Source organism: Stigmatopora nigra, chromosome 12 (assembly GCF_051989575.1).
Source record: "Stigmatopora nigra isolate UIUO_SnigA chromosome 12, RoL_Snig_1.1, whole genome shotgun sequence".
NCBI lineage: Eukaryota > Metazoa > Chordata > Actinopteri > Syngnathiformes > Syngnathidae > Stigmatopora > Stigmatopora nigra.
Genome location: NC_135519.1, coordinates 7,724,893 through 7,743,799, shown reverse-complemented (window position 1 = coordinate 7,743,799; position 18,907 = coordinate 7,724,893). Strand labels below are relative to the sequence as shown.

Sequence of the window (18,907 nt, the reverse complement as noted above, 5' to 3'; positions counted from 1 at the left end):
TATTCCCTTTTTTGACAGAAGGAGCGCCAAGAAGCTTCCACGACCGAAGCCTGAATCCAATTTGGAGACTGCTACTTGGAGCGACTTCACTGATAAAAAGAAGCAAATGTCAAGTTTCCAGAGAGAAAATGATCCTGCTAAATCCTTATTCAGAAGACTTGAGGTTTCATTTTCTCTCTTTCTTTTTTATAACATTGATTTCCTCTCCTTTTTAACTATTCCTGTCTGTATACCAGTGCCGTGATTTAGGACGAACCCAATTTATGTAGACAATCTCTATCTCTGTTTATATACTGTATTTACAAATGCAATATCCCTTTTTGGTAGTTCAGTTCTTAATTTTGATATTAACTGCCATTCACGGCGATTTACAGCCTCATCTATATTCTATAACCGTGAAATCATTACATAGGTGTTGTTTTTACCCTACCTGATCTACTTAAAGTGTTAACTAAAAGATTAACAGCAAGCATGCCTTCACTCCTGACTCCTTAGTCATGTGACTTTGTGAAAATCCTTCCATATAGTTTGGTTAATGTGACCTTTTTTCAATACATTATTTCTGGATATACAATGGTGGCAAACCCACCCACCCACATACAAGTGCGCGCATCTGCGCGTTAAAGATGACATGTTTATTTCTCCTCAAAGTCTGCAGTCACTCCCATCGTATCCGGGGAATACAGTCAGCACCGGGACCGAGCCGCTATGGCCTCGCGGATTTCGTTCACCCAACTGCGCTTAGAAGCGGATCTGGATCGGTACCGGGCCGAGTGCCAGTGGGATCGAATCCCCCCGATCGTCGAACACATGCAGGCTGCGCACATGCACGAAGAGGGTGAGTCAAAAAGTAAAGTTTGGCTTTAATACTTTGCATGCTGACTATTGGGAAAGCAGTTTTTTCTCTCTCTTTTTTTTAGTAAATGATTATACATAGTATGACTTGAATTTGTGTCAGTGAGTGACATGAGAAGTTGACCTTTGTACTGTTGACAACTTGCAGTTTCACCTGGTGGATGGCAGGTCAAATGAAGTCAGTTTTGCTTAGTTTACAACAGTTGTTCATCAATATGATTAATCTTAGTCAATTCATAATAAACATCTAAAATGAAGCCCTGCAATTGGCTGCCCACCAATTCAGGGTTTTGTCCCCCTTCTCATGCCCAATGTCAGTCAGCTGGCCCCTTGTGAAAATGAATGAATGAATCTTACATGAATTGAATAAGATGCTTTGATTGTCATTATGCAAGCATAATGATAATTTAAAGCTCACCCAAAAAGGGCAAACATAACTAGAACAAACAAACAGGCAAATACATAATCAATAAATAATAACATACTATATAAAGAAAATAGATGGTACAAACTAGAACATTGTTAGTGAATCTGGATTTAACTCCCGGACTGTGTTTACTTCCGAGTTTTCAAATATTTATGTTCCAAAAACAACACGTGTGAGTTGCTTTCCTGTCCTTGAAGATACTGTGATGTTTGATGATAATGTTTTTTGTTGTTGTTTTTTTTAATCTTGCCTCCAGATGACTATGGGACACTACTATTGGCAGAAGCACTGCTGGAAGAGTGCCTCGTGGAAAATTTGGATTTGCTAAGGATCTCTACACCTTTAATTGATAAGATGCAACCCCAACTATGGCGGGCCAAAAACTACCTAAACCTCATCTTGAGCCGGGGACGTCTGACTGTGAGTGAAATGGGCCGGATAATTTCCTTTTTGGAGTTATTAATTGCTCATCAAATCTTACATCGTCTAACCCCTGTCAATTTAAGTAACGGAAAAACAACTTAACACATCTCTTTTTGTTCCTCCAGCCCCGATATTTAAACGAGGCTCTGCTGTTGATGGCCAAAGTGCACTATGTGCAGGGTTGCCACCGTGACGCCCAGGGAATGTGTGCAAGGGTAGGACTGGAGGAGCTAACGCAGGATGATCAACCCACCTACCACCTGCGCCTTCTAGCTGAGGCATTTGTCATTAAAGGTACTAGAACCTTCATTTGCTGTTAGCCCTCCGACTTCAAATGGCTGGGACGTCTAATATTGATGAATTAACTGGGGTGAGAGGTCATCAGATTTAGGGTGCAATGTGGCCAGAAGAAGGACTTTTTTTTAGCTCATCATCTTCCATTTATAGGATAGACGTCCAATCCATTTGAAGTGGGAGGGTTGGCAGTGAATGTTCATGCGCTGCTACCCTCCTATTTAAAATGGATTGGTCGTCTAATGGTGATGTACCAATTTATGGGAGGGTGCATCGTGGCCAGAGGAAGGATAAATTTGATTTTTTTTTAGCTCATCATCTGCCAATGATGGGGAGAAAGGTCAATTTTAGGCATTTTAGTGCCATATCAGTAACAATAGTATGGTGATTGATTAAACACTGTTTAAGAGAGGAATTAATTAATATTAATTCATCGTATCTGATTTTCATTTGCCTAAATACTTCATATGTACTTAAAGATACATTGGACATTTTCAAAAGTCAAAATCCACTGGATGGGGCAATATATTCATGGATAATCACATTGTTTTCACCATCATCTCATTACATCCAATATTTCCTAATGATCGGTTGAGGCTTCCTGCTAGACGAAATACAATTACATTTACAGTCACTGGCATATTTTAATTCCAGCTCGTTGTCTTGAAAATGATCCCTAAATTCTTCTAAGGTGGACTAATATAGATGATGTTAAGGGTTGCATGGGAAAGTCAACCCATTCCTCTGGGGGTTGCCTCTTTTACTGTAGATTCTGGAGTCATGCACACTGTTGAGAGACTTACTGTGTGTATCTGCTTGGAATATTTTGGCAATGGATGTCTATTTGTAGCACGCTACTTATTTGATTAGGCTCGGCGTCCTGCCTGGAGCTATTGACCTTATCAAGCCTTATTCTACCTCAGAAGGTTGCTCCTGACCAGGGATTAAACCAGACATTTCATATTTTGTTAAATATTGACAAAAAGTCAATCCCAGTCGCAGGCGAGTTTTCCTTTTAAGGAGCTCTAATGGATTTTTTTGACCTGACAGATAGCCTGATTAAGGTAAAAATACGAAATAATCCTTAGAAAATCAAAGTTATGTATGCAATGTGACATGAAAGCACTCATTTAAATGGTAAAAATAGCATTCATACTAACTTGCTTCATATTTAATTTATTATGATAACAAGTACAAAAAATAACTCCTGAGTAACTGAGCTAAACCTAGTGTCATCAACTCTCTACTGTTGACGATCTCTCCTTTTGTGGTCTCTCGCTGGGTCTAGTCAATGTGTTTCCTCTTAAATTACTGCAAACCAGAGTGTTTTACTACATCAATGTGATGAAAAGATACTGTTCTGCATTTGAATAATTGAAACCATCCAATTTGGTCTTCTTCTTAACCTTATCACTTTGACAGCTTAGGTATGAGGCCTCATTGCCTTAGTCGCCAATGGAATGATAAACAAAGGACAATGTTTCCGTTTTACGTCGTTTTTTTCCCCTTTTCGGTTTCTGACTGTGTTTTCTACACATTCCAGGTCTGTCTTTGGACCACCAGGCTCTTTCTACAGTGTCTCGTATCCGTCTGTTGGAGAGGGAGGAGGAGAGTCTCTCCTGTTATCTTAAAGCTTGTGATGCAGCGTTATCGTACCTGCAAGAGCTTGATAAGGTATACCTCCAAAAAAAATTCTGACTTAAAATTTGTAAATCTAATATATTATATTATTAGTTATATTATATCAATGTTACATGAACATTTATTTCAGACCGTTATAACACCCCACACCAAGACAGCCAAACTCAGTCTGCTTTCTTCACCTGTGGACTTTGACCTGGGTTTTTTCCTTCAAGCAGCCCTTCAGAGTGCTTACCTGTGTTTGCTGCAGAGAGGGTGAGTTAGGCACGCACAAGTGCAACTGTATTGTGAAAAAAATAGACGTCATGTATTAAATTGTTTTGCCAATAGATGTCAGTATTGCTTCTTGACTCAAAAAATAACTAGTCTGTCACAATAGAACTGTAAGAAAATAGCAGGACTGGAAATGTTTTATGTATATATGTATATGTATGTATATATACATCAAAATCACTGAAAATTTCTGTATTTTTTAGTCATCTGGCACAAGGTGCTCACCAACTGCGTCGTGTTATGAGGGTGGTAGAGTCACGAGGGTCTCAGGGTTTTAGGAAGGTGAGTTAAGTGGCCTAGTCCACAATTTGAAAACTTAAATGTATAAGTCAACATCATATTGCCAACATACTGTCACTGAGGTAGTACTTCAAAACACATTGAATACTTGCTTTATAGGCTGCAGCAAGGAAGCTGGCAGCAGTACTGCTAAGTTCGGTGTCGGAGGACAGTTACTGGCCTCCTCTGGGGCCCCCACCCTCAGCCTGGCTCCGAAGAGAGGGAGCCGCCACCTCCAAAGATGCGCTCTACCCTACTGTCAAACCACCGCAACGTTACACAACTGACAGGTTTGGAATGTCTCGCTTTGGAATTTCATTAATTTGAATATTCTGAGTGTGGTCAAAATAACTTGTAGACAGATGAATAGACCAAAGTGGGAGGGGGTGCTGTATCAAATTTTTTTTTTTACCTGTTCATGGTTTTATTGAGTTTTCAAGAGGGCCGAATTAGGTGCAGCTGTAGTATTCATTCATGGTATTTAAAAAATGTCTGCCATTGACGGATGCTTTCTGAACAAGCCCACTAAAAGCTACTGCACTAGATATTATTCAATAATACACGTTTGCGGAATGGATGTGAGCTACTGTACATCTAAGAACATGCCGGGGTTACTGCTAGGGTGGCCCGTGTTAGGTTACACGCCAGGTGAGTCCGAAACCGGACCCCAGATGGCTGCGGTTAATGATATCTATGCATTTGCATGTTTTTCAACAAGTAACATTCTCTATGTGTGTTCCTTTTGTTACCACAGTTGCTTCTGTCCCCAGGACGTGGTAGAAGAGGCTGTGTTGCTGCTTCTAGTTACAGAGTCCATGGTGAGACATAAAAGCGTGCACACAGTGCATGGATATTGTTTACTTATGGAGTGTAAAAGAAAACTGTTTTGTTATTATCATCACTTTATCCAGGCTAGTGGTGATGCCGTCATTAGTCGGCTGCCCGATCAGGCCGAGGCTCGACAGGCCACCCTTCGGGATTCCGTTTCCGTCTATGACATGCTGTCTATCGGCATGGTTAGGAGGGGGCAGTACACTATGTTGTCTGAGGTCAGCTGACACCCCTAATGTGCATTTTATTCAATTTTATTTTTGTTGATGTAACCAACTTTGAACTTTTACAGTTAGTAGGCCATCATTTTACCCCTATCATTTTCTTATATTTTTGACCTCTTGGTCTATACAATCCATAATGAGGATGTTTGTCAATAGTTTGCCTTATCCTTGCAGTGTTTGGAAAGAGCAATGAAGTTTTCTTTTAATGAGTTCCATCTCTGGTACCAGCTTGGCCTGTCACTCATGGCGTCTGGGAAGGTAAGGTTCTTTACCCTTTAGTCTGTCCCTGTCATTCACGATGATAGGCGTTCATTAATGTGACTTTTTTCATACCCTTCTGCTGTGAGGTGAAATGACTATTATGAACACATGCAAAATATTTGGACACAGAGCGCTAGCAGCAAATAAACTCCATTCACTGTAGCACTCCCCATTCATATGGATTGGACGTCTAGCAATGTCAATAGCAGCCATTGAATTTAATGCCATTAGATTCCGTCTAACTTTCACAGTTGATAAATGTAAACAAATTCCTGACTCATATTTACATATAAGTATTTTTTCAGGCGGTTGGTGCTGTGTCTGTGTTTAAAGAATGTGCCAGGATGAAACCAGATGACCCCTTGTTACCCCTGATGGCTGCTAAAATCTGCATCGGTCAGCTGCACTGGGTGAATACAACACACAATGCAATTTCATGTAAAAGCACATGATAATTCTTAATGTTGCACTATAAAAAGTTGACCTTATTACATTTTACTCAGTGGAAATAACTTTTATTTTTTTAAATACATCAAATACTGTATTATGTAATTTCTGATTAGGTACATTTAAGGAATGCAATTGATGCTTGTTTCATATAAATGCCTTTTTTTTTTTACCAGATAAAGGATAAAGCATGCTCAAGTCGTAGTGTATGTAAAGTTCATTGTACGCACTGTATGTAGGTACACATCAAAACAATCATACTCCATCATTTGTGTTGCTCATATTATTGGAGTGGCATTCAAGTCACTGAGGCAGACACATGACCAGGATCAAGCGCAGGTCAGACCGCCCTGCTGTTCATGACCCCAGCAAGAATGGCAAAGCCGCACCAACTGCCACATATTTTCGGGGTGGAGAGGAAGAACGGGCAAGAATGAGGCAGAAAAGAGAAAAGGGCCTGATTAGAAAAGAGGAGTTTACAGGGTCGAGTATGGAGAGCACATCTGTCAGTCGCTGGAGCTCACGCTAGGCCAGAGACAGTAAGGAGCTTATGGTCTTAATCACAATGGGACTCTGTGGCCATAGCACAGTGGGGCATTACATAAATGGGCCACCATTATCTGCCATCAGATGGGCCAGAGACTTCAACATACAATCGCAAACGACTTTCTTCTCTGGCGGTATTTTGGAGACCGCCATAGCACTTTAAGATCTAATGGTCCCCCATCAGCATTATCACTGCATAACTACATTTCTAAATTCCTGGAAAGAGGATTTTGTTGTTGTTTTCCTACCTCAATATTGAACAGTTGATTCATGAGTTCACTCCTGAATACTATATTCCTTATCTTTACATATCCCACCAATATTTCAGACTGTCTTAATAGACAGTATTTGTGTGTTTCAGTTCTCAGAAGCAGAGTCTCTTTCTCAAAGTGTGGTATCCATGGGAGAGGGTGCTGGGGAATCTCTTCCTAGGGCCTACCTGGCTCTGGGACTCTCTTACAGTTTGCAGGCTTCTGATGGTAATAATGCAAAACTTACTTAACACATGAAAATTATATATGTACTATATATCTATCACAAAAAATGACATTAGTCTTGAGTACCCATCTACCCTGAACAATTAACCCGTCAATTTTATATTTTTCTGGCAGCTTCTTTGAAAGAAGATCGAAATGAATACAACAAAAAAGCGCTAAGAATTCTGAAAAAGTAAGTTCCATGTAATCCATTCAGAACTGTGTTAAATCTGACATTTTTTTTATAGTCATGAAATGCAGCACATGTACTCTATTGCTTACTAATTCTTAATTTATCTTTAAAAAAGAAACCAGGAGTTTTATTTATTTGGCTACCTCCTGTAGATATCATTTTCACATAAATTGCTGAATTGCTATCAACAATATTTTTGACTTTATTGTCTCTAATCTTGTCAGTTTTGTCTTTTACTTTGCAGGGCTCATTCATTAGACCCACAGGATGCTCACATTGCCATGTGCTTGGCTCTCCAGTTGGCTCTTGTACGACAGGTGAAATCAAATAAATTACAAACACAAAGCACACTGTCTTCATTTCAAATGTTCTTATGAAGGATTCCGAATAATAACTATTTTGTAATTATCTGTATTCCAGCAAATAATGTGTTGTCATGTACTATACTCATTAGAACCAAGGAGACAAGTCTTAATTCACCCACAATAACGGTTATGCAATCCACAGGTATCTGCAGCCATGGAGCCCTTGCAGGTGGCTTTATCTCTGCAAGGGGATGACTTGCATTCCCTCCATTTACTGACACTTCTCCTCAGTGCTCAGAAGCACCACCGCCATGCCCTGGACACCTTGGGACTGGCCCTCAGCCAACACCCTGACAACTTCAAGTAAAGACAGCCGCAACACCATAACACTGCTCAAGCCACACAAAAAAAAAATACTGATGAATTTGGCGGTCAACTGGGAATTGGAACTACTAAAAGTAAAAATGCGGAGAGCGAGAGACAGAAAGAGAGAGAGAGAGAGAGCAAGAGACATGCAGCACCAACACTTGTCATCTTGCAGGGATAGGGTGTCTCAGCTCCACCGCGTTGGAGGCCAGACACACACACACACGCATACACACACACGCGCACACACACACACTCGCAATGCCTTATTTAGAAGTGCCAGAGTGAAGGCCTGCATTGCGGTACCTATTTCCCCTTATACACCCTTTTGCCTTTTAACACTCTGTAGCGCTAAACCAAATCATCACGCAGGCTCTCAACATGCTCAATGTTTTAGAGTATTTAATTTAAAAAAATACATCCAAATAAAACAAAACACAATCATTTCTTGGAAAGATTGTCAATAAATTGCCAGGAAATTACTAAAACATCCATTTTTGTACCGAGAAAAAAGTATGATTATGATATCAGTAATCAGTCCAGGTGAGTGTCTTCACGCAAATTATATTCTGAAAAAAAATGTTGCATCATCTTGAGATATTTTATCATTTTTTTTATTGCACTATTGCCTGCAAATGCATTTCTTTATACAACCGTTTGGGGCCAGTGTTGACCACCATAGTCCCAATACAAACAAGTGTATATGTACTACTACAACACTACATTAGGAAGGACTAGAAGAGAGTGATATTGCAGTAATACAAGAAAATAAATGCAACAACACGGGGGAGGAAATAACAGAAGCTAAAAAGAAGGAAAATAGCTTTGCAGAATTGATGATTGGTTCCATCATGCAACTTCACTCATTTGCCCCCCATTTAAACCAATAAGGCACTCATTGGCTGCCATTGACAGAGCTAAACGTCCAATTTTTTTATGACTGGGCAAGGCTGGCAGAAAATAACCGCTGCTAGCCCGCTCAGTAAAGATATATTGGATGTTTAGGGCAATTAATGATACGGTATCAATTAATAAGGTTCATGGTTTGTTTTTATTCATTATGGTATGTTTATATATCATATTTACTTGCCCTATGAAGTGTTAAAATGAAATATTTGCACCCTTTACTGTCCTCAGAGAGACACACTCTCTTTTGTAGAGACACTTGACTACTTTGACCTATTTAAGTGCTGTTTAGTGGCAGGAGTGAATCACCTTTTGGTCCTTTAGCCCGGATCCCCCATCACTTCTGTAAATATGAGTTCACATGTGCCTGCAGCATCAGCTGTCGTTCCAAACTTGTGTGTTATTGGGCAATGCTATGAACCTGAATTGGGGAGAGAGAAAGAGACTGATGAAACAAATTTGCTGCATTGACTTATTATGAGATTGCCATATTGATAAAAGTGGTCGTCACATCTATTGCCCTTGGGAATTTGCTGTGATTGAATGAGGGATTATGTTTATTTGGCAATTAGAGCACAAGTTGCTACCACCGGCACTGTTGCTACAACATAATCTCAGTTAAGGCCCTCTTATGGGAAATTTGAAAGGAATTTTTTAATAGTATATGGATGCTAATTTAATTCAAGATTAGATACAGGCATCTGCAACTGCTAGTTGCTGTGGCATCGTAGGCACGATAGAAAAGAAAACAATCATTAACTTGTATTTTAATCAGTTGTGCTAAGTCATTGTGATTTGCCTTCCTTCATTGGAGTTGTATTGTCCGTGAAAAGCCTCTTGAATATCATTTGTGTTCATTGAGTGTCCCATTTCCCAGCCAGAAGGCTGCTAGGTATTGCACAACTGTAGTCTGTTCTGCACTGGAGAGAGGAAATTTATGTGTGTGGGTGTGAGTAGGGGTGATGTACTTGTGTCTAGGATTTTAGTCTTGCACATTGATAATGATCTGTGTCACTGTATTTTTGTGTGTGCATTAAGGTGTACGATACCTGTCAGCATGTCGGCTGTAGAATACCAAAAAGGCTATTCTCCCAGCTTTCTCTACTTTCTTTAGCCTTATTTATTGATGAATATCACTTTAACATTTTCTTTTTAAATGTTAATTTTCACAATTCTTATGGTTAAACACACAGACATATGCACAGTTTGTTCCTAATTATAACATCACATTTTGAGATCAGCTTCCAAAGGTTAATTTTTTTTAAATGATCAAAAATAGTCACATGACCTATAAAGAGTTGATACTTATATTAGTATGTTGATATGAGGTGATAGAGTGTAGGAGGGATTTGTGTCTTAACTGTACGATGCTGCTGGTCTAAACAAAATGGCCTTTGACATTGAACTTGTTGAATAAGGGTTTGATTTTTAAGGCAACATGCATGCATGCATGGCTATTTGGCATGTATATATACTTGCTTATTGCTCGAAAGGAAATATATCTGCACGGGCTTTACTAATGTAATCTTGTGTTTAGTGCATGTGTTACACCTGCTCATGATGCAGTGAAAACAAATACTGATTCGTAGGAGTGCGGGATGAGTAATACTGTACTGTAGATGGACCACTTTTTTCAAGGGAACATTGCAAGCTGGCTATTTTTAAAGGCAGTTGATGCTGGCACTCGTTCCTGTAAGCAGGACACCACTAAGCATTTATACTGAGGAACTCTACTTGATGCCATCCACTCACCAACACTGTAATCTGTGTACACTGGGTGTATTCCCACTAGGCCAAAAATGACAATTGGAATTGAAGTGCATTGTCTAATCTTAAAATCTACTGTGGTGAGGGTGGAAGGCCTTCTAAGCCTCCTCTGATGGTCTAAGCATTTGTTTCACTGCCTTGCATTTAAAACCTACATGAAATTATGTTCATTTTATTCCTAAAAGAAGGCACAAATATGCATGGTACCTCCCATGAAACTCAGTTAAAGTGGTTTAACATGACAATCAACACCTTCCATTTAGTCCACAGAGAGAGTCAGCTCACATGATACACACCAACACACCATGTCACATTTCAACACTAGGATGGGTTTACACCACCGTAATGCCTCTAAACGTTTTGCCACAGTAGTAATAGGGAGCCTGGAGACATGCACAGCAGGTGCACGCTTCATACAGTCAGTCCCATCCTCCCACACACTCAAGCTTTTAACTCTTCCCAAAATTCACCCTCAACATTTACATCATTTTTCCCTCCTCCCCAGTAGTCTACTGGCCTCTGAGTTGGTAATAAGGTGCATTTCACAGATAGTTTTCTCCCTTGGCGCAAGGTATTCTCACTCAGCTATTGATCCTCTCTTGTAGCCCTCACCCACTTGCTTTTGTCCATCTGCTCTCCACACAAACTCATCTCTCTGATGGAGCATAACCTATTTGGAGGATCTTTCAGCAAGGATGATGCAGTTGACAGCTAGATCAGCATGGCGTTTTGGATTGTACTGTCGTGCACAATCTCGCTTTGCATTATGATGCTTGTGCCAGACTGCTTTCACTTAGAAAAAAAACCCTCTAGCAATTAATGCATACACACTGTGAGGTTATATCTGACATTGAAACATGACTTATAACACCATGCACACTTATAACATACATGATTTTTGTTTTGCTTTAGTTTGCTCTTCACCAAGGTCAAGCTTAAAGAAGTCCTGGATGGGCCAGCTGTGGCCTTACAGACCTGCCAGGAAATGTTACAAATCTGGCAAAGTCGTTATGCTGTCAACCGCTCCAAGTAAGTTAGTTTACAGTACTCATATTTACATAGAGAATATTTCCAGTATTTTATTATGTGGAGATATACTGCGAATAACTTTTGAACTATGTATCATTCATCCTGTGGCTCACGACACAGATGTTCTGTAAAATTTGGCTAGGTATAATACAAGTTATAAAAACACGTTTTTATTTGCATTTGTATTTTTCAGCGAGGTAGATGATAGTGGCAGTATACCAGCAGCGGAGAGGGTGGATGCAAGCCCTAGAGTCAGTAAAACATCCATCCACCTCACTCTTCCTGACTTCCAAGATACCTCTACTGGTATGACTTCCCAAATCAAATATTTTAGCCTTTAGTACAACACAATTTGAATTATTTGGTAAAAACTGGTGGCCCATCGGCCACGTGTGGCCTCCATCCCCCACTCAATTTGTCCCTGGAGTAGGTGGATGCCAAATGAATTTGGTTCAGATTGCTATGATTCAAATCACCCACAGCGGGAGATCTAAAATCCAAGGAAGCCTGGCATTTGTAACACTAATATGAATATGTCAGGGTTACAATAGCTGGAAAACATTCTATTGTTGCTGATTTCACAATAGTTTGTTGTAGCTCTTATTGTCAAATTCATACAATGTATTTTATTCATGCTCATTCATAGCTCAGTTTTCACTTTCAGGCTCAAAGAGTCCCTCATCAGTTGCGGCTTCTCGTCTCGAGGCGGCACTCTCAGAAGTGTCAGACATAAGTTCCATGCATCGTCAAGGACCCACCTTCATCTGGACCACCCTAGAACGTATTTGGCTGCAAGCTGGTAAGGTAGTTTAAAATTAACTGTTTTGATTGTATGTTTATTGGGACTCAGACATTATTGAAACTAATATCGCACAATACTACTTTTTTGGCTGTGATACCAATTCATGGTCAATGCATCGACAGTCTATCAAGACCACGTGTTTTGAAAGACTATGAAAAATATATATTTTATTACTAAACTGCTTTATATGCTGTAAATGAAGGGCTGATCGTGGTTTAAATGCGCGCAAGTCATTTCTGTGTACTCTATTTTGTACATGTGTACAAAGTACAATAGTTATAGGAGCAGATCCAACAAGCAGCCCACCAATGTGTATCCAGTACCCTGAGGGGTTCGAATGGGTAAGGCGGATGGAAGTATGTCGGGGTCACATCCCTTGAGGTTTACAGCAATTCAAAAGTGATTTTTTATAACCGACTTTACATGTGCTGAGAAAAAAAAGTATCCTGTACTTGCACTCAACTCTCACAATGTGTGTCCTACCCTGTAATGGGACCAAGCAGAAGAAACTTCATTTTTCTAATCTTCCCAGCATTCTTCCTCTCATCGGTCATTTCCGGTCTCTATTTCACTTCCTGATTGGTCACTTAGGGAAAGACAACACACAGAGATATACAATTACATGAATTTGACAAATAAACATGTGATTTTATATAGTATTCACCAAAAGACATTTCATCAGTTATAGTAAATATCCTAATAATTACTTTTTTAAATCAGTATTCATCCTTACCACGACTTGTGAAAACAATATACCTCTCCCTGCCAACTGCATGAATGATTTTGCCCAGCATTCAGGAGCCAAAGGCATGCGTGATATTTGCACAACAAAGTTCATCTCAGTTCTCCCTCCACCACATGCAGAGTGGTGAGCTTTGAGAGTTGAAAAGTTCATTCCTCAAGGCTTCCTTGGCTGTTCGTGTGCAAAGATGCACTGTCACGGAAGGATCCGTTGGACAGTATGCAATTTGTTGTACATGACCTACTTCATTTTCCTCATTTATTTGTGCAGTCGTGTGTCTGGGGCAAACTACCATCCTCCCAGAACAAGGCAGCTTCACTTTGTGATTTCCTTATTTAGACAACAGTTCCATATGTTCCCAGGAACTCTGTTGCTCCTTAAGTGTGGGTTCATGAGTGGGTTTATAGGGAAGTCCCCAATTCGATCACATGATCAGAAATCGAGGTAGATCGTAATTTTCAACAGATCGGAACACAGTAAGAACAACAATGTTTTTACGATGTATTTATTGGTGTTGTTTTTTTTTAATATTACTGTCTCTGTAGGAGAACTGTTCATGGAAGATAGGCGACTGAAAGAAGCCCACTTTTGCTTGACCGAGGCCAGCTCACTCTTCCCCAACTCCCACTCGGTGTTGCTACAGAGGGGCCACCTCGCTGAACTCCGGGGTCAAATGGAGGAGGCCAAAAGTCTCTATGATGAAGCCTTGGCCATCCACCCGACTGGGGAGAATATATTGGTGCACATGGTAAGCAAATGAGGAAGCTTGTCGCAAAGTTCATTATGTTCATGGAACTAAACACACTAGCAGTTATCCTTAAATATTTTATATGCGTTAAGGTGTGTCTTCATAGAATGTAAAGGCAAATAAGGCATCTAATAAAAAAAATGGAACCTTACAATTAGGCCAGTAGTGCTCTGCTGCGTAACAAGATGATGCATAGCAATATGACAAAAACTTGACAGGGTTCTTTTTACTGTCTACACTATTGATTAATAGTATACAAGCAATACATACTACATCTTTTTGTCTAGTGTACACCTCAATCACTTGAAATAAGTTGGTTCATTTTGAGTCCTCCAACTCTAGATAGAATATGGGTCACATTAGTACTAATTACCACACCGTGGAGTGGTGATTTTTTTACTCCCATTTCTCTAAAACACATTACAACAAATGACAGCTTTGTTATGTGTTAGTGTCTTTTCTGATTTTGGACAACCCTCTCTCACTCACTTCCGCTCCATATTAGATAGACCCTCTCCAGCCCACACAACATGGTTCTCTCTCCTCGCCTGCCTTCCAAATGAATTAACCGCTAAGCCTGTAACCTTTGAACTCTCTCCGTTTTCGTGCCGACGGGTCTGGGCGAGGGCTGTTCCTAAAATCCAAAGATGCATGCCCACTCAACATGGTTACCAACACACGCATGCCAGCCGTCTCCATGGTCACCATAGATGTGTTGGCTGATACCACTGTCTTTCTCGTGACCACATAAGGCTAGCGCTTTTGCTTTGGTTATGCACTTTGGTGTGTGTGACGGACAAACGTGCAGTTGTGTAGTCGAGTCTCTTCCATATTTGGCCTGTGCTAGAGCCAATCCCTTGAGGTGAAACATTGAAACAAAGCCAGCTGGCAGTGTCCCACTCTGTAGCTCTCATAGGGCAGATGTGCTCTTTATAAGCATCTGTGTGTGTGTGTATGTGTGCGGATTTAATTTTCTATTGTAGTGGGCAGATATGAAACTAAAGAGCTACTACTACTTACAATGTATTCCCTCATAATTTGGATTAGATCCTAGACATACTAATGGATCGGCATGCCGAATGGAGGCATCGTTGGTTTGTGGCTGCTAAGTGGGACAATGTGTGGGACATTTCACTTGGAGATCTTCCCATAATACTGGCTTGCATCAGCCAGCGAGAATACAACCCTCAGTGGCTCAGGCTCCCTGCATGTATTTTTATACTGTATGTGCCGCTGACACTTTATGTGCCAGTGGCCCATTTACTCTATTCGGCCTTTAGGGGAACTCTGATTATTCTTGGTTGATGTTCTTGAGCTATTTTTCTGCAAAAGTACATTCTGTTCTGTACTTTCCTTAAATTTCTTCCTGATTTATTCTGCTGGGGTAGAAATAAAAGAAGATAAAGATTTACTGATCTTCTACAGTGCTTTTTTAAGTACATTATCTTTCTTCATACAATAGCTACCACAGTGAAATATTTCCAATCTATGCATGACTAAAGTTTGGTTTGAGACCCCTATTTTATGTCTTTGGACAGTAATAGCACCAACTATGACCACATGCATAAGCAATTATCATTGCATCCCAAGCTATGGTCAGCTGCTGGTATTTTTGGTTCTTATGAGGGTGTGTGCCATAATACCAACCTAACACCCCTATTCCTGCGCTTTCTCATCAACCGTTTCCATAATTTACCTCACAGAATAGCAGAGAGCCATTTGCACCCATCAAAAGAGCCACACGCAGCTCCCGAGCCATAGGTTCCTTACTTCTGTTTTAGGGCTACTGTTTGTCTGACGTCTGTGGAATGTGGCACGGTTTTGTATGTTCTGGTGGTGTAGCTGATCCCAATACAGATCTCAGGCCTAACATGTGTTCTGAAATGAATCCGACCCACTCCCAACATCCTCCACATTTCATTTCCCTGCGCGCATAGTGGCACCTGCTCTGAGTCAGCCGCACATGCTCTACTTTGCCTCTTCTCTTGCTGAAGCATATTCATACACATGCATGCAAAATCTCAAGGACGGGGACTTGTGCTCATTGAATTAATTTTTGCCCAATTATCAAATGCTCCCATCATTCTCTCTTCTCCTCTCCCTACGCTTGGGGGTGGTTGTTAGCTGATTGGATCATGCGAATACATTATTTATAACACTTCTTTCCATTTTATGGGATTGCCTAGCAACCCGGGAAATATATTCTATTGAATAAGTCCTGCGATAAGCACAGGGGAGGCAGTGAAAGAGATTCAAAGGAAAAAAATGAATCAGGGCCACAAACATTAGGGCAATTGGGAGCTGCTGTTTCCTTGGTTGCTGCTACGTACGGCTCACGCAGTTGTTGGGCATCTGTCTGCCCTTTTCATTATTCAGCTAACTTTAGAGATTCCTTGCTTGCCTTTCTTTCTTTGTTTACATGACCTCCTAACTCAGCCCTTTCCTATGTTTCTTCCACTTTCCTCAGGGATTTACCTTTCAGTTTTTTTTCTTCACCTTCTGATGTGCTTTGTAATGCAGACTCAAATGTGAAAATAGAAAAATACATGCTGGTCAGATGAATTCCTCAACTTATTCTTCTTCATGTTCTGTTTCACGTGTACCCAGAGAAGAAATCCCTTTTTTTTGCCTGGCAACAGTTTCCTATCTTACAACACACTATACTAGTGACCACAACAACATTTAGTGGAAATTGTGTATGAGTTAAGTTCAATGTGAGTACATACTGGGCTTAAGTTTTGATTTCCTGATGGACTCTCCTCTCCAGAACCTCTAAATAAATGCACTCTGTTAAACCAAGTAGATTATGATCAGTGTATCTAAAGTGAAACTATACAGGAAGCTACAAATTTGCTTAGGGCCAAGATTTCACTTTTCAATCTATATTTAATAAGGAATTACTTGATAGCCATCTGCATATCCATGTGGCTCATTTTCATTTTGGAAGCTATCAAGTTCCATTTTAGGAATAAAAATAAATTCCTAGGTTTGTAGTAAAATGTGGATTTCTTGGGATTTTCCGGGAGAATATAAATTTACTTAATCAAATGCTGTTTTCCCCAAACATAATCTAAAAGAGGGTTAGAAAGACAACTTGCCACTCAATTTAGCTCAGTGTACTACACTTGTGCTTTAATGAGATACAAACCTATGCTGCTTAGCTCAAAGCAATCGGCTGAGGTAATATTGGTGACAGATGGCTTGGAGCACTTCAAGTCACACCAACTGACACTTTTAGTTTCCTTGACGCCTGAAAAAAAAGCAGTTCCAATGTTCTTCATCTCACATTTGTTGAAATTCCAATCTTGTCAATGTGATGTCCAAATTCAGTTATTAAGGTTTCATTTTTTTCCACTGACATGTGTCCTGCTCATCAATCTCTGGAGTGTCAAACTCGAGGCTCAGGGGCTAAATCTGAACCAACATTTCATTTTGTGTAGCTTGTGAAAGTCAACCATTGGCGTTCTGTCTCTAAGTAAAAAATAAAAAGAATTTAAAAATTAAACAATGTATATTTACAGTTCCCCCATTCAGTCTTAAATGTTCAGTTAATACCTTTTAAAAGGGTTACATAAGTGTTAAGTGAATACATTATTTAGTCTAAATCAGATTCTGGTCAATTGATTTTGCCATGAATCCATTCTAAGAAAAAACATTTAAACAGACAGACACTAATTATGAATTCTAATCATTATCTTAGAAACACATTTAAACCTGGAAAATAGTTTGAGCTAGAAAACAGTCTTATACACCACAAAAATCTGTGGCCCAAATTTTAAACCCTGGTTTAATGGCTGAAAACCTATTTTTTGCAGGGTGGCTTGCTGATCAAAACAGGTCGCGCGAGCCTTGGCGAGAAGGTCCTTCGCGATGCAGTTCAAGTCCATAGCACGTCACATAAAGCATGGAGTGGACTAGGGGAGGCACTACAGTCTCTGGGATCCTGCCAGGCCCCGGACTGCTTCCTCACAGCTTTGGAGCTCGAAGCTTCTTGTCCAGTTCGACCCTTCACCATCATTCCCAGGGAGCTCTGATAAATATATGATTGGCTGATTCAACCCCAGTTAAAGCAAAGTTGTACAAGTAGGGACTTTTATATTGAAAGACCAAAACACAATGTTTTTTAAAGTTACTCAGAGTGATCCTGAAGTATTGTATTATAAATCGAAATCATGTTTATTTTAGATTTTTATGGAGGTTTGTCTCCAAACTGTTTAAATTCTGAATTATTTCAGCGTGACCTTTTTATAAAGCACTTATTTAACTCATCGGCTTCCATTGTCGATAGCTTGAGGCGTCTATACTTCATTTGACAAGGAGAAGCTGCCAGTGTGTGTGTTTCTCTTCTGTTATGTAAACAGATTATTAGATTAAATTAAATTATTATGAGATTGTTGATTGGTGTCACTTTCATACACACACAAAATCATCTGCTTTTGTTTTTCAGTTATTATGTCATCAATATGTGCATATATGTATATAGTGCCATACACGCATTTTAAGCCTTGCCTCCAAATAAGAAAGCCCACAACATGGCTGTGGTGTAGTTTCATTTTTTTTTATAGAACGAGGGGTCACATTCGATCTTATTTCTTCCCATTATAAATAATAACAGCTTTTAAAATCACTGCCGGATGCTTCGTCTTCACCTGCCTTGTCAGTTGTGACTAATGGGCATCACTTCCCCTCCGAGTGTCTAACCATATTAATATGAACACTGGGACTTGCCTACTGGCTTATGTAACACTGCCAGCACACTTCTCTGCTTCTGAACGTCCCCCACCTCCCTCTCTTCCTCTCTTGTGCTCTCTCCAGGCTAGCCTGATGTGATGTGGCTTGGTTGCCTAGCAGCCACCCCCTTGTTTGAGTTACTGGGTAAAGCGGGAGAGATTTTTGCTCTTCTTAACAACACACTCACACGCACATCATCCAAAACAGCAAGAAGCATTTGATGACTACATTTTGAGTTTAAAGGCTTGTGAGTGTGTCTTTGATTTCTCCGCCTGCTGTTAGCGTGTGAGGTATGATGTGGCGACAATCAATGACTTCACCTGGTGTCAATTGATTTGTCT

General features: G+C 40.1%; 1 protein-coding gene across 1 annotated transcript; it reads left to right on the top strand.

Annotated features, from left to right (window-relative positions):
- The first annotated feature begins 31 nt into the window (after nucleotides 1-31).
- Nucleotides 32-18,224, top strand: ttc7a (tetratricopeptide repeat domain 7A). The gene is made up of 21 exons (XM_077730310.1): nucleotides 32-163; nucleotides 652-838; nucleotides 1,539-1,702; nucleotides 1,831-1,999; nucleotides 3,543-3,673; nucleotides 3,771-3,895; nucleotides 4,117-4,195; nucleotides 4,313-4,482; nucleotides 4,947-5,010; nucleotides 5,104-5,241; nucleotides 5,422-5,505; nucleotides 5,814-5,918; nucleotides 6,863-6,980; nucleotides 7,113-7,170; nucleotides 7,415-7,487; nucleotides 7,678-7,838; nucleotides 11,427-11,543; nucleotides 11,737-11,849; nucleotides 12,208-12,342; nucleotides 13,633-13,835; nucleotides 17,651-18,224. The coding sequence occupies exons 1-21, from the start codon at nucleotides 107-109 to the stop codon at nucleotides 17,867-17,869; spliced, it is 2,670 nt and encodes an 889-aa protein (XP_077586436.1). The 5' UTR covers nucleotides 32-106; the 3' UTR covers nucleotides 17,870-18,224.
- Nucleotides 18,225-18,907: the final 683 nt, after the last annotated feature.

Coding starts and splice junctions, on each gene's coding strand:
- ttc7a (XM_077730310.1), top strand. CDS start 107: ATGTCAAGTTTCCAGAGAGAAAATGATCCTGCTAAATCCTTATTCAGA. Junction 5,011..5,103: donor TTCTAGTTACAGAGTCCATG/GTGAGACATAAA, acceptor CACTTTATCCAG/GCTAGTGGTGATGCCGTCAT. Junction 13,836..17,650: donor AGAATATATTGGTGCACATG/GTAAGCAAATGA, acceptor TATTTTTTGCAG/GGTGGCTTGCTGATCAAAAC.